This window comes from Vombatus ursinus, unplaced genomic scaffold (genome assembly GCF_900497805.2).
Source record: "Vombatus ursinus unplaced genomic scaffold, bare-nosed wombat genome assembly UNPS02009205.1, whole genome shotgun sequence".
NCBI classification, from domain to species: domain Eukaryota; kingdom Metazoa; phylum Chordata; class Mammalia; order Diprotodontia; family Vombatidae; genus Vombatus; species Vombatus ursinus.
The window spans coordinates 49,056,261-49,071,803 of record NW_020948983.1 but is presented as its reverse complement, the minus strand read 5'-3'; the positions used below and the strand labels follow the sequence as shown (position 1 = coordinate 49,071,803).

Here is a 15,543-nt window from a genome sequence, read left to right as displayed (position 1 = left end):
ACTGTAAAAATGAACAGCTATGTAGTCTAAAAATTATCTCCCAAAACACTGTAAAGATTAAATACAAATATCAATCCCTTAAAGCCATATGAAGAAGGTCGGACTAGGCACATTCATACATACATAACATACACAAATAACACACATATAGAGAGAAAGAGACTGAGAGACTGAGGTGGAGGGAGGGAGGGCAGGAGAGAGAGAGAGAGAGAGAGAGAGAGAGAGAGAGAGAGAGAGAGAGAGAGAGAGAGAGTCCCAACAAAAAAAATTCTTGCCAACCCCTCAGCACCTTCACTTATTTTTTCCATGACAACACTTTTAAACACAGCTATCCAGCAGGGCAGGGTATGGAAGGACTGTATGTGTGTTCAAATTAAATATTTCATTGCTCCTTTCTATAAAGGTGAAGTTATGAACTGAAGTTTCAAATCTGGCATGGCGCTGATGTCAATATTGTTAAGGGAAAGAAGAAAACTGGAAAGTTCCTATTCTAACCTGTTTGAAGTAAAGGTAGAAAGTTGCCTGTGCAAATCAAATAAAGCAAAGAATTTGGAAACTTCAGTGGCAAGGGAGGTGGAGTTATAAACACATATACATATGTGGGTATCTATATACACATATATATCACATATATATATATTTAATAAATTGGAATTATCTCAGAGTCAGACGATGGATATGACATACTCTCAATAAGTCCTAACCCCCACTCCCCCGTTCCTCAAACCTCCTTCTTCCCCTCCCCCATTTTTTTCTTTCCAGAAGACAGAGGATGCCCGATGCATCTTGCACTGTAGTGCAAACAGACCCCAAAAAGGGAGGAAGATAAAATGAATTTAAATTCCAAAGGGGTTCCAGTGCTGGTTTCCTAGTCCCCGAGTCAGCAATGTGTTTGTGAAAATTCAGGCTTTTTGTCTCTTAGAAAAAAGGAGCTAAATCTACATCGGTGGCCCAGTCTCGGTTTGCTATTCTTTGCATTTTCTATTCAAGTGAATGAGAGTGAATGAAGTGGCCCAGGACCTTTTATTTGATCTACTCACTTGCATAAAGTGACAGAATTCTAATATATTTGTTTAATGCTCTTCAATGGGCTTTCACTTTCTTGCTTGCAAATGAAGCCTCCGTGTGCAAAGTTTTGTTCCCCTCTGGCTCAGGGACATATTTCATAACTTGGGCCGAGGTTTGAAGTGATCTTGAGAGGAGTTTTAGCCTCAAAAAGTGGGAAATAAAGAAACAGATGTGAAGTTATTGTAAATTCCTATAGTGGGCTCTGGGGCTATTGTGAGCCCACTGCAGGCGGTCCAGAGCCTCTCCCTTTCATGCTGTAATTGAAACATATTAATTAGATAATTTGTTGTTAGTTTAAACGAAACAAATACATCCCCCTTCAAGGCTTCAGAGCCACTGGGGTGGAGATTTTTTGGTTGTTGTTTTAGTTTTGTTTTCTTGGGATGTCCATGTGTATGTGTTTTAAGGTTTTATTAATGACATTTTATTAAGACTTTAAGAACTAATTCTTGGAAAGAACTGAATCCCTAGTCACTTCTGCTCCCTAGAGTGATAATTTACAAAGGGATCTTTCTATTTGTAAAGGTATAAACAGCAATCCTCCCCCCTCCCTTGCATAGTCTAATGTAAAGACTCTTTTTCTTCTTTCTTCCCCCTCCCCCAGCCCAGCCAAGCACCTGACCAGACTCGGTCTCCCAAGACACAATCACTTTTCTCACAAGCAATGCAAAGGGAAAAGACACACCACCAACACAGCATTAGTGTAATTCTAGGGACCATTCACCAAGACGACTTCCTATTCCTGAAAATCGAGGCTTCACACACACACACACACACACACACACACACACATACACACACACACACACAGAGACTAGATCTTAGCAACCAATAACTTTAATACAGTAATCATAACAGAATGCCCAAAATGACTAGAGGATTGTTTTAAAATACCTTTTAGCACCAACTAATGTTAGAAAACGCTCTCTAGCAAGGGTCCCAGATCAAATCCTCTTGTTTACCTGACATAGAACTTGCAACAATAATAACAGCAACAACTCCTTTCAGTACTCGGTATAGGACTACTATTAACTTTCCTTTTTGTACACACACACACACACACATACACACCCTCAGTGTTGTCTTTTCCAGTTTTATTTCAGATCTGTGTTTATTGACTTTGGACTTGAGCCAAGTAAAGAGATTTAACGAGACAAAGCAGTAAATTGTAGTCACTGGAGATATGAACTTGCTAACTTGATGTATTTTAGATAAACAGGTCTCATTTCCCAAGGCAGGAGGAAATGGATGCTTACTTCTACCTTTGGATTTCTGGTTATAGATAAAAACAAAACAAAACAAAACAAACTATCAACCCATTTATTACCGTATGTGTGCAGAATCATCTCACCAAACTGTGATAAGTTAGTTCTTTGTTATAGAAAAGTTGTTGTATTTCCTTATGTGCATAATAACACATCCAAAGAACATAAGATTTTAAAAATATGAATTGAAATTTCTTTGATGGGTTTCAAAATTATAATATTATCGTGTCTCTGTGAATGTTTACACATTCACATGGAATATGTTTATATTGACATGACTCTTCACATGCTGTCAGTATAGGGAAGCTAAAGGTGAATCTGCTAATGGGAATGTTTACCTGCTGAAAATCTCCAGAGATAAATTTTTTTAAATCACCAAGGCCCCAACTGTGGCCACTTCACATACCCTCTTAATAGCCGGGGGATGAACTCAGGCAGTCTGTATTCAACTTTTCTGAATTTGATGAGATTAGCACTTTCCTAGGGATATTCTTCTTTTGGTTTTGAAGGGAACTGTGGGGAAGTAAAAAGCACTTAAGGAAAATGTAGGTCATTTCTTGTTTCATAAAAAGTTTTGAGAGTTTTACATCCTAGGATCTAAAAAGTTTCCAGTGCTTTCTTGAGCTGATCTTGTTGATATAATTGTGAGTTGGACTTGATGAATGAATTCAGTTGTCCCTTGTCTGACAAGCTTTAGTAGCTTCATGCATTTTAATCAGTCCAATGATTCATTTATTTTCCACCTTTTTTTTTTTTTTGGCTGTGTGTGGGATCCATGCTTTTAAAAATTGGTTGCAATAGGATTAATTACTCTATGTTGATCTTAAACTTCTTTTTTGAAGCACACTTCTGAGTAGCTGGTAAGCATAGATTATTCTTTTCTGAAGGCTATAGAAAATTGTGTTATATTACATGTGTTTTCAGTGTGGGAACTGCACTAAGTAATTTTGCTTGAAAGAGTTATATGTTACGCCTCAAAGTTTCCAAGAATGTAATTCTCAAATGTTAACAAGCATTTAAGCATCTTTGAATGCACACCCATTTCTCGAAATGGGGCAATACCTTCAATAAATTGATTTCAATTATCTTGGAGTGATAAATTCCATATGATATTACCTTCAGAACCTAGAGAAGTGAAAATATTTGGAATCAGACTCTTAGGGGAACTAACATGCATTTCTTGAGAATTAAATTCATTAAACATTGTTTTTCCAGGTAGAGAAATTAATCCAAATATTTTCAGTCCAAAGTTGATCATTTTCTTTACAAATGTGTTGAGCTATTTGGGCTATTCTGAAAAAGAAAGTCTCAGGGGCTATCATAATTTATTTTAAAATGATATTTAAATCTGACTTCAATTGGGATGCATAAAGAGTATGTCTGAATTTACCCTGATAAAATGGCTACATTGTCTCTCTCTGAGGCATTTTTAAAATTTTACATGCATATTATTTTGCATATCTTGAGATATCTGAAGATAAATGTCAAATAGAGGAGATACCATATACCTTCAATGACTTTTTTTCTGTTACACCTGTGTACTTGTGCTGGTACTACACACAGACCTTGTATGTAGGAACACCTTTCAGAGTCTGCCTGAAAAATATCTTTCCCAAAGGTAAGTGCAAAGGTGGAAGGAATTCAAGCTACAAACAAACAGGAAGTGGGGAAGAAATTCTGCATCTGTGATATCCCTTAAAAAGGGTATCAAAGGATCTACATTTCTCAAAGTGTTCTTATTTGAGGCAACTACTCAAAAAGACAAGAAACTAAATATGAATTTACATATTTTAATGAGAAAATATTATTTGGACTAGGTTCATAATTTAACATAGACACTTTTTTATCCTTTGTTTTAAAACAGGCATGCTGGGAACAAGAACATCAATATTTAAATGTCATGCTTATTCTGTACAGGAAGAAAAAAGGATTTCTTTACAGCTCTGATGACAATTTTTTTTTTTTAACTTAAGCAGTTCACAGCAGAAAAACAGTTCGGTTTCCAGCAAACTATCTAAAACTAAGGGAATATGGCAAACGAAAAGTGCATTTTACACAGTTTTATCATCATTCCTATTCACAAGCATGTACATCCCTTTGCAGCCCTTTCAGTTTCTAATAAAACAGAAAGCTTCTAATAAAGCAAACAGAAAGACTAGTCCTGTAGGAGAAATCTCCAGTGATATTCGCCCCCCCCCCCACACACATCATGTTACCAGTTCACTACTGCAGCTAACTCATCAAGGGTTGCCCTTGGCTGTCTTCTTATTTGTGGTTTTATTTTATTTTAATTTTATTAAGCAGTAAAATAAATAGCTTAAATGATCTCTAAAGAATCAGAAAAGGTTGCTATACAAATGAACTTTCCCAGCTTTCCCTGCTCTAACCCCCAACTTTCTTCCAACCCACCTAGACAGAAATGGAAAGTAAACGTTGACTTTACAACTGTTACTTGTAAAATGGGCCTAGCCTGCCTCGGGGCACAGACTCAAGTTCACTATTTACATTTTGACTGAAGCTTTGTAAACGATATGGGGTTTATTTGTTTACTGTTTCTCCCCACCCCTCCTCCACTCACTTTAGACAGGTGTCCGGCCCTTGGCTTTCGTACCTAGCCCTTTCTACTTCCAAACACTTAAATGCCCAGTGCTCCTGGCTGGAAAAATGAAAATAATTATAATAATAATAAAACAAAACCCAGAGCCCATAAGCTGGAGACACTGGAGCAAGCCAATGAGCAACTTGGGTGAACTTGCTGGCTGCTGTCCGGGAAGCACTGAGAAGTGGGTGACCGTGGGTAAGGACCGGGGGGTTGGGCTGCGTGGGAGTTCTGGCCTTGGTGGTCCCATCCCTAGCTTCTGGATAAGACATAAACAGAGGTTCGAGACCTCAAGTGGCCTGCCCTGCCGCCTCACAGCTGAAGGCGTCTGGTGGTGGTGAGCCCAGAGTAGGTGCAGGTAGAAGAGTAGAGGGAATCTGCTCAGAGGCGGTTTAGGTTATTTCTGAACTGCTGACTCTGCCAAAAGGGGGACGTCAAGAAGCCTTGGAGGGTTCGGGTTCGGCAGGATGCCTGGGAGTGCCAGACGGGGGCTTCTCTCCTAACCCCACAGTGGGGTAGGGGTTGGGGGATAGATATGGGGGAGTGACCCAACTTCAGCCTTCCCCTCCGGTGGGGGATGGGCCACGAAAATTCCCGCACACCCAGAGGCACCAAGTTTTTGGACTCTCCCAAGTTTTTGTGTTGTTTCCTTTGCAGTCCAAAACAAAGTTCTAGAAGCCCGGGGCCCGGACCAAAGGGAAACGGGAATGGTCGGAGTTTCAACCCTGGCGCAGCTAGCCTGCACTCCGTTGAAATGGGGGTCTTATGTGGCCTGGGGGAAGTTGGGGATAGAGGAAGCAGGTGTGGGGTGGGTGGTGAGAAGACACCTCCGAGAGACTCAGAAACGGGGACTGCGTGGGGCTAGGGAAAAGGGAAGAGAAGCAGGGAGGGGGTAGTGGGGCCCAGCCGCTCCGGGTCAGTGCACGGCCACAGAGTGCAAGGCGGAAGCCGGGCTGGTGAGAGTCTCGCTGGGGGTGGCGGGGCTGCTTTGGCTGGTCGCTGTCTGCGAAGAAGTGGGGCTGAGAGAGGGGGGCGAGTTCGAGAGCAGGGTGGGGATGGGCGCGGGCAAGGCGGGCAGGGCGGGCACAGCGGCCGGCGTGGGCTTGATGGGGACCGGGATGGCGGGCAGTGTCTGCCCTCCGTGGCACAGCGGCTTCAGTGGTACCCCGTAAGCGCTGTAGTCGCCGCTTGCCATGGAGATAGGAGTGGCCGAGTCGATCATGCCCGAGCCGTACATATGGGGCCAGCCAGTGCCCAAGGAACTGCCCATGGTAGTCAACTGGTTCGGGAGAGGATAGGCGGCGGGCACTGGCTGCATGGCGGAGAAAGCCAAGCCCCCGGGCATCTTGTACTCGCGAGCGATGATATTCTCGATGGCGAAAGGGTGCTTAAAGCCCGACGGCTGTGACACTCCGCCCAAGTTGTAGGCGGCCGCGGGCATTTGGGGCAGGTGGGTGCCCGAAGCTGCCAGGGCGCTAAGGCGCAGCTTGGCCTGCTGCTGCAGGTACTGAGCCGCGTCGGCCGGTTTGCTGGGCGCCAAGTGGTCAGACTTGAGCACCTTGAAGCGTTTGCGGCGCCGCAGGAAGCTGCCGTTCTCGAACATGTCGCCGCAGCTAGGGTGCAGCGCCCAGAAGCTGCCCTTGCCGGGCTGGTCTGGCCGCCGCGGTATCTTGATGAAGCAGTCATTGAAAGAAAGGTTGTGGCGCAGGCTATTCTGCCAGCGCTGCGTGTTCTCCCGGTAGTAGGGGAAGCGGTCCATGATGAACTTGTAAATTTCGCTCAGGGGCAGCATCTTCTCTGGGGAGCTCTGAATGGCCATAGCAGTAAGCGAGATGTAAGAGTAAGGCGGCTTCTGGTCGCTGTACGTGTTTCGGCCGGGCCGAGGCATCTTCCTCCTCCTCCTCCTCCTTTTCCTCCTCCTCCTCCTCGCGGGCGGGCTAGCAGGCTGCTTGGATCTGCCAGGGAGGGGAGGGTTGGGGGAGGGGGTAGACGGACAGACACTTCGAGGTCAGCGGGGCCGAGTTATAGGACTACTTGGAGGTGGAAGGGGAAAAAAGGAAAAGAAGCAGGGAAACAGTGAGTATGGGGTAAGAGAAAGAACGGAGGAAGGAGAGAAGAGTACCAACCCCAATTTAACCTAAAGATCTTCTCGGTTAGTCAACCTGACCCGCCCGGGACCGCAAGCTCTCCAAAGTAACTTTACGCGCTGTGCTAGTTGGTGCCCGAACAGCAGCAAGCTGAAGACAGAAATGCGGAAGGAGAACCCGGGAAGGGGGCCCAGGGACTGGGAGGTGAGGAGACAGAGGATTGGAGAGGGGGGACGAAGCCTGGGCAGGACCCACCTTAAAGTTGCTCGAAGTTGGCCGTCCGCATCCGGGATGCTGCCCGCGGGGCGTCTGTTCCCAAAAGCCCAGCAGTACTAGCGCCTTTCCGTTAGGCTCGGCGCTCTGCTCGGCTATGCAGCTGCTCAACCCCTCGGAGCTCCGGAGCCGCCCAGTCCCTGGCGATCTCCGACTCTGCGCCCCCCTCCCGGCGGGCAAGCTCGGCTCCAATGACCACTGGCGGCGGCAGCAACTGCGCCGGGGCTGCAGCTGGAGCTGCTCTCTCCTCTGCCGAGACGCTGAGCTAGGTAGTTGCCTCCATGTCCTTCCTGTAACCATCTGATAGTTTTATGCGGTGACAGGAGCAGAAAAGACCCCTGTAGAGGCGCTTCATTAATGTGCCACTTCTTTGCTATCATATGACAATCGCCTTGGGAGGAGGAGGAGGAGGAAGAGAAGGGGGAGGAGGAACGAAGGGAGGGAGAGGGGGCTGAAGAGGGAGGGGGCTGAAAGAGAGAGAGAGAAGAGAGAGAGGCATAATCTGGTTTCATTTACACCTATTTACATGGACACCTTGGGCCAATAGAAATCATTTCCATTTGAAGACAAGGCGAGGGGTGAAAAGGCTCAACAACCGGAATTGAAGTGGGATGGCACCCCCAGTCTCAGTTCGTGTGAAGGTATGCAACGGCCCTTCTGTGGACTGCGCAGGGAGCTTAGTCTGCGATTCACACTTACAAATGGAGCTACTGAGCAGAGCGATGTTTGACATGGAAATTGCTTGGCTGTGGTATTCTGTTTGTTCTGCATTGTTAACTGATTTGTATTGTTGGCTAACTTAAGGCAGGGCTTTTCCTTAACGAGAGACTTTTCCTTTTGCCCAATCAAACCGCGTTCATGGCTGTTGCAAGGGTGATTATAATGAAAATGCAATACTTTCAGTCCCCACCGAGGCCGGCTGAAGTTTGTATTACCTTCTAAGCTGTTTCCTCTGCCATGCAGAATTTGGTGTGTCGCTTTAAAAAAAAATCTGATGGGGTTTTATAAATTATATAATTGGATTGGACAGCCCTTGATAAGAGACCATTTTGCTTCTAAACGTTTTGGTCAGGTTTAAAAAAAAATTAAGGCAGTGTAACTGTATATTATTTGCCAAACTGTCTGCTTTAAAATTACTCCGGTAATTTGATTTGACACTAGAGTTGTAGATGTCAGTGTAATGCAGATGGTATTCTAACCAGGTGAATTCCTGACTGTTTTCCTATGCTCAACCTCCTGGGAGTTAGGGGTTCCATTTACCTAGTTGTTTCAAGCGTTAGAGGATTTAATCTTTCAGTTTGCATTTTACAGCCGGAACTTTTCTGGGTTTTTCCCTCCCTTATCTGGGAGAGGTTATTTAGGGTCTCCAGGCTACATGAAAATAGAGAGTCCTGGAGAAAGCCATCAGAAGTCTCATAAAACCAGCAGTAGCTTCTGAGACTTGCAAAGAGAGGGGAACAGTTTTGACTTTTCGGAGGGAGGGGGGACGGAGGCGAATGTGAGTGCTCACGGAGATGTTTGGTGTGGAGGTTTCTAGCCTTTATTTGTATCGCTCTCTCAGGGGAATTCAATTATGTATTTTTTAATCCATGTAGAATAAACGCTAAATAAACGCCCCCGCGTGCCCTCTGATTATCTATCTGCATGGTCCCCTGGCATTGCATGACTTTGAGGTTTTAAGAGAAATTTGTCCTTTCCCCTCCTTTAAAGTCCAAACACAATCATTTCTCAAGTGTTTTAGAGAAATGTTGGGAGAGCATATACAAAAATGTTGACATTTTAATCTCAGCAAATTTTCCGATGAGGTGAAAAAACTGATTCTAGCTATCATTAATAAGATATTCTAGACTTAGTAGACACCACACACACACACACACACACACACACACGCACTTACCCCCCCATTAACAACATTTTCGGAGGTGGTCAATAACTCACCAAAACGTAACTTAAACACGATGTATTTAGGAGATTAAACAATTTCATTAATATTGAAATGGCTCCCGGGTCTGAGCTGACTCGTTTGAAATGCAAGCGCACGTTTTTCAATATTAACAGAAGTACTTGAAGGAAAGAATAATGTCACCTTCTTAATTCAGTAAAAATAACCAAGAGAAGGAAAAGACTTGGGGGGGGGGGGACGACGAGAGAGGGAGCAGAGGAAAAGTACCTGATCTATCTACCCATATACAGTTTGATGATACCAGAAAGATGATTCTTCATATGTAGATGAACCACCTAGATATTAGTGAAAACCGAATTTAAGCCACTGTCCCAGGGAGTACTTATTGGAGTCGAGCTCTCATTAGCCTTATAACAAGGTGCAGCGAGTTAAATCGTGGTGATTGGTTCAGATTGCTTTTTCCAGGATGGGAGGCAAAGCCCTTCCCTAGGGATCTGGAAAAGCCAGGTCTAGGGACTAGTGCAAGCACACAGAATTAAAACAAAACAAACAAAAACCCAAAACCGAACCATGGACCTACTTTGCTTCTCCATAAAAAGAAAAAAAAAAAAAAAATCACAGTTCTCAGAAGGAAAGAAAAGCACTGAAGCACATTCTGAAATCGAAACAGGGTTTCACGACCTTTTCCCCCTCTTGTTCAGAACGGGAGTATAGGTAGAGCGGCCTGTTAAGGCACTGGTAAATGCCATTAGCTTCCTTTTAACAACTCAACACACATATACATATGATTATAGATATATAATGAACAAACTATAGCCATGTGATTAGTATCTTTAATTGCCTGTCAAAAATGTTTTTTTTTCTGAAATAGGCAAAAAAGATAGGTGAATGATGGTTCTATTTGGGGGCAAAGGAACAATTAAGTGTGACAAAGATTATCTTTTTACCTCAGTGTGCGTGAGAAAAAGACAGAGACAGAGAAAAGTGTTTTGTTTTTTTAATTTTTAACAACCGGCATTTTATTGTCTTGCAAAGGAGCATGGTGTAGCTATCTAAATCATTACCTAAAGAGAAAATTAAATTCAGAGAGTGGAAATGTTGAAGCATTAAAATGCAAGTTGAAATAAATCTTTTTCCATGTTTCCTGGAAAGTTGCAACCATCAACTTTAGGGCCATTGATAATATAAGTAGGAATCAAGAGTTCTGGAAATAATTTTAAGTTTAGCACACACAGAGAGAAACATACACACACTTTTTACTCATCCATAAACATAATGAAATAAACCCAACTAAACGTGGGGAGGGATTCTCAGATTTAGAACATAGATTTTGCTAAATTGTATCAGATAAATCCTGCTTCTTACTGAAACTAAACAAAGTGTGGGGGGGGGGGGTGTTGAATACAATTTACAACATTTTAAGACCAGTATTATGGAAGAAGGGGAGGGAAATGAACCCTTTCCAGAAAGCTTGAAAAGTGCATCAGTGACTATTGTGCAGAAACTCAAAACAAACAGGAGCTTTTAGGGGATAAATTCAAATAGGAGGCTTGGGGGGGGTATTGGGAAAACTGTATAAAATACACATAAGTCAATTATATCAATGTGCAAACCAAATGGAAATCTATTTCGTGCAATAGCCATTCATCGCTTCCATGAAGCCCACCAAGGACCACCTTTCTGCTTGGAGGGTTCGCAATAGCCTCTTTTCCCACAAGCTGGACCACACACGGTTACAGATTTGGTAATAATTTATGCTAATTTCCCCCCATAAATCCACAATTCGCTTCAGTGGCACCCGGGCTGTTGAGGGAGTAAAAAGGAGACAGAGGGGTGACAAATACAATATTGATTTTTATTCCTTCTGTTTTCAAGCAGGTGCGTGAGTGGAGGGATGGGTGGGGAGGGAGCACTTTCTCATATTAAAAACACCAACAATCACAAGCAAATACCTCTAGTCCCCACATTCTAAGCGAATAACCTTCGCTATCTTGTTAATATTTACAAAACACTGGGGAAGGGGCGGGGGGGGTTGGGGGGGAGAGTAAAGTACCAACTGACTCATTAGGGTTTCCTAGGCTGCAAAAACAATAGTAAGTCTTCCTTTGGAAAGTCAACTCTGCTAAGGCGAAGAGGACTTTTTAGCTAAGCCACGCCTGCCTCCACCCCTCCCCCGTCTGTGTCTCTGTCTTTATTTCTCTTTCTCCCTCTCTCTGTGTCTCTGTCTCTGTCTGCCTTTGCCTGTCTCTGTTTGTCTGTCTCTCTCCCCCTTCCCCCCGCCCTTTCCCTCTCTCGCTGCCTCCTTCCCTCCTCTTTGCACTTTTCTCTCTTATTGGCAGTGAAAAGTTGGGGAAGAAAGAGAGAAGGTACAGAGAGACTATTTTTTGTCTCCTTCAGGCAGGGGTTTACTTTGCTTCTTCCTTCTGTCTGCCCCAATCCCCCACCCCCTCCCGGTCACTTTTTCCCCTCCCTCTTACAGGCCAGATTCTGCGTTTACCAAAGTGATCTTGCTGCCTATGGGAACTAGGGGGAACGCACCAAGGTCTTTGTCCCACCAAGCATTCTTTACCAAATCTGCACTTTGGTGGCGTGAAACTACTTAGCTTTTCTTTCAAAAGGATTTTGTTCCCGGAGTATTCAGCACTAAAACAAACTCCCACTGCCTGTCAACGGTCAATTAAAAGCCATTCCCCTGAATGTCCTATAATCTATATTTGCAATAGCAAAAGAACTCCTCCAGAACTCTCAGGGCCAGCTCCAGCAGGTCTTTCAAGCCTCTCTTGGATCAGTCACACCTTGCTTGCTCTTCTCCCTTCCACTGGTCAGTGGCTCCACTCGCAGCAGCCGTTGATGGCATCTTTCCCTTCTTGCTTTCGGTTTCTTAAGGGACGGAGAAAATCTTCCCTCTCTGGTTTTCGCAGGAAAACTGCCCCAGCAGCACAGATTTTCAAGAGCATTTATTTCAAGGAAATGCATCATGTCACTGGCTTTCTTGGGTTAGGTATTACAGTCAGTCCTAGACCTTTCAAAACTTTACTTGACAATTAAGGGTCTAGACAGTACGTCTATTTGTATTACTTGATATGAAAAAAAAACAAAGGAAGACCAGAAAATTCACAAAACAAAACAAAGAAAATAATCTATGAGAATATATGCAGTAAAATTCTATGACAAGCCTAGACTGCTCTGATTTTCAACTCACATGATTTTGAAGTTTCCAAAAGTAGAGGAAAAAGCTATTCAAAGAGGCTGGGGGAAAAATCCTCCAATCTGGCTCATTTCGTTGCATTCTATTTGGAACATAAAAATCTGGGTGCACTTTTTTTTTAAACGAGATTTGGGATTTTGGGGGGGGGGGGAGGGAAGGGGGGGGGCCTAAAAAACGGACAACCCAATTCCTTAAAACAGTTTATTCATTCCACTTCTGGGTTCCAGGCAAGTCTATGATCTCCATTTCTGTCGGTATTTTTGCTTTGTCTGGAATGAGACTGATGTGACCTAGGGACAGAGTGAGGGTTTCAAACCCTATTCTAAGCCAGCTAATAGACTTGTGCGAATTTGCCTTGGGTCTGTTTTGCGTTTTGTGGACTGGCAGCAAACTATCTACCTTGAGAGAAAGCTACGTGCAACTCTATAGGGAGCAGCCGGGTTCAGATGAGAAGGGTTTCCCAAGCAGCTTTCAAAGCTTGGCCAGCTTAAAATGACCCATTCCCCCTCCTTCCTCCTCACCCCAAGTAGAAAACAAATACTACTCAATGTTAGGTGTTGCACTTCTACCGCGGCACTCCTTGAGATTAAGTACTAAAATCTTACTATTGTGTATGCTAAATTCCAACACTTGTAAAGACTCTGCTACCTAGGACAATACCCTCTCTTTAGAATGTTTTTGGAAAAAGACAAGTTGGTCACTTCTTGCTGTAGCTGAGTCTGGGACATTGAAGTTTTAAAAGCCTTGGTTTTCAAACAATGTGCCTTCATTTCTTTGCATGTAAACACTTGAATAGGTTTGAATTGAGCACTACAAACTCTAACTGTATTTGTCTAAAACTTATTTGAGGGGGTCTATGGGTTTTGTTTTGTTTTGGTTTGTTTTTTTTTTCTTTTGGAGAGGGGAGTTAGGAGGCTGAGATATCCCCATGCACTTTGGTCTATGCTGTTTTAAATAGAAGTAGCATTTCTAAATCTTTTTTTAAAAATTGTATTGTAGGAAATATTGAAAATGCCACCTTAGTATCAAAGGGATTAACTTGCTTTTCTCCCAGCTCCTAACTCCGGTGTTAAGGCAGCAGTAGATCAACTGTATAATGTGTGCACTGTTTGGTCATTTGTACAAGCAGAACAAAGGTTGAGCTAAGCCAAATTGCATTGCACTTGTGAACCGAGTTCCAATGTGAAGTATCTTTTACAGCAGGGGGAATGAGAACAATTTCGTGTATGTCTAAAAGGGAATAACAAAGCCACTTTCTAGAGCATCTCAAAGTGAAGTAGTGAGGCGTGACATTCCCAGGGTGAGAAGGGACAAAAGCAGGGTCAGGAGGATGAAAAAGAGAATCAAACAGCCACTTTCACATGTCTGCCCTCAACTGCTGCACCTCTCCATAATAGGAAACAAATGTTGTAAAAAGGGGGATTGCTCCCATTCATTCAAAATAGCAAATGATAGCTAAACAACATTGTCAAAACTGAATCAACTTCTGTGCAGTACCACCCAGAAAAAGGTATTGTGTTTTGTTTAAGAGCGGGGTGGAGCAAGGTTTGTTTTTTTTTAAGGGAAGAAAAATACCCTATACTTTTCATACTAATTTGCAGTATCACAAACTTTTTATTTGTTCCTTCAGATTGTTAATTATTTTTAATGTGACCGGGCACTCCCATCTCCCACTAAGGAAACATTACTTCTCTGAAGTGATTGTGGGGGGGTGGGAGACGCTTTTAACTTATAAAGTGTTCAGAAGCCCCAAAATATAGTCTTTTGAAAGTATTGCCAGGAGACCTTAAGCTTTGGGTTGGCTGCAATATAGTGTGAAGCAAATTTTGCCATCTTGGTCGCATGCACCACTTTTGAAAAACTTTTTTGAAAAACACACACAAAACTGTGACTTCGATGCGAATCACAATTGTGTGTGAGAGCCTTTCTATTCTATTTTTTTTTAAACAGAATTAAAAAAGGGGTAAAGGGAGGGACTTTAAAAAGCCAGAACTCGTGGCTTTGTTTGTAATATTTGAAGAAGAGAGCTTAACCACAGATAGATGGTAGGAATATATGTTTTCTAAATGGCAGGGCTCTCAGATGTAATAACTAGCAATGTTCCTGGGAAGGTTAAAACTATTTGATTTTTTTGTGTTGGCTTTTTGTTTTTTTGTCTCACTGTGTCTCCCGCTGCGCCGCCACCCACAAAGCTTTTTCTTTTTTTTTTAAATAAAGCAAGCCAGAAAGAAAGCGACTGATCCTTCCTAACCTTCCCCCAACTAAGAATAGCTAGGAGACAGTGCGAGTCCCGGTCCTAAAGGACCGCCTTCAGCTCTCTCTTCTTTCTGCCAGGTCTCTTCCACTCCGCTTTTTCTAAATTCGGGCTTGTTTTCAACCAGGGCACCCCTAAGATCTTCCAGCGCCAGAGCAACCAAGGACTTGAAAGCGGCGCAAGTTCCTACCTTTTTCGTAGCTACCTCGACGCTTCTCCTCCTTTCCCCCGCCCCTCACCGCCCCCGCCTTCACTCCACCCTCAGCCCCCCGTCACCAAGACCTTGCCTAGACTCAAGTTCCACTCATCCACAAAAGTGGCCGAATGATTCAGTTTTCTGGACCCATGGAAAATCGATGTCACATCAGAAGCCAAAATAGTTGAACAAAGGTGACCCTCAAAGCTTTTAAAGATGGTCCAGAAATAAAATCTCCCGTGTTTCCCCTGACCACCCTCCATCTCCTTTCCTAGTTTCCAGTTTGAAGTCATCCGTCCTTAGCAACAACATATTATTAGGGTACATAAGCCAAACAAACTAGAGGCTGCTTTTTCTCCAGTGCTGGCCAACCCAAGAAGGCAATGCCTTTCTGGATGAATCTGGTCCATGTAGTCTCTGTTACTACGATAATTGACCACAGTCTCTGGTATATGCAAGTTCTAACGAAAAGTGGGAGGTAAGGAGAGTTGGCAGGGAAACCTGGGTTATTCTGTTTTTAGTGGATTGGGTATGGAGATTGGAGGGAATGGTAATTGACATCTAGGTATGTTCCTCCTTTCTCCCCCAGGTCAATCTGCCAATTCAGATGACTGACTACAGGAACAGACTCCGAGGTCTCTTAAATCAAACTTTACTACAGGCTTTTTAAACAACAAAAATGTATTGATC

The 15,543-nt window shown here is 43.4% G+C and overlaps 1 protein-coding gene across 1 annotated transcript; it reads right to left on the bottom strand.

The window, feature by feature from the left end:
• Positions 1-5,081: 5,081 nt before the first annotated feature.
• On the bottom strand, positions 5,082-6,820 carry FOXB1 (forkhead box B1). Its single transcript, XM_027851434.1, has one exon. The coding sequence runs from the start codon at positions 6,818-6,820 to the stop codon at positions 5,849-5,851; it is 972 nt and encodes a 323-aa protein (XP_027707235.1). The 3' UTR covers positions 5,082-5,848.
• Positions 6,821-15,543: the final 8,723 nt, after the last annotated feature.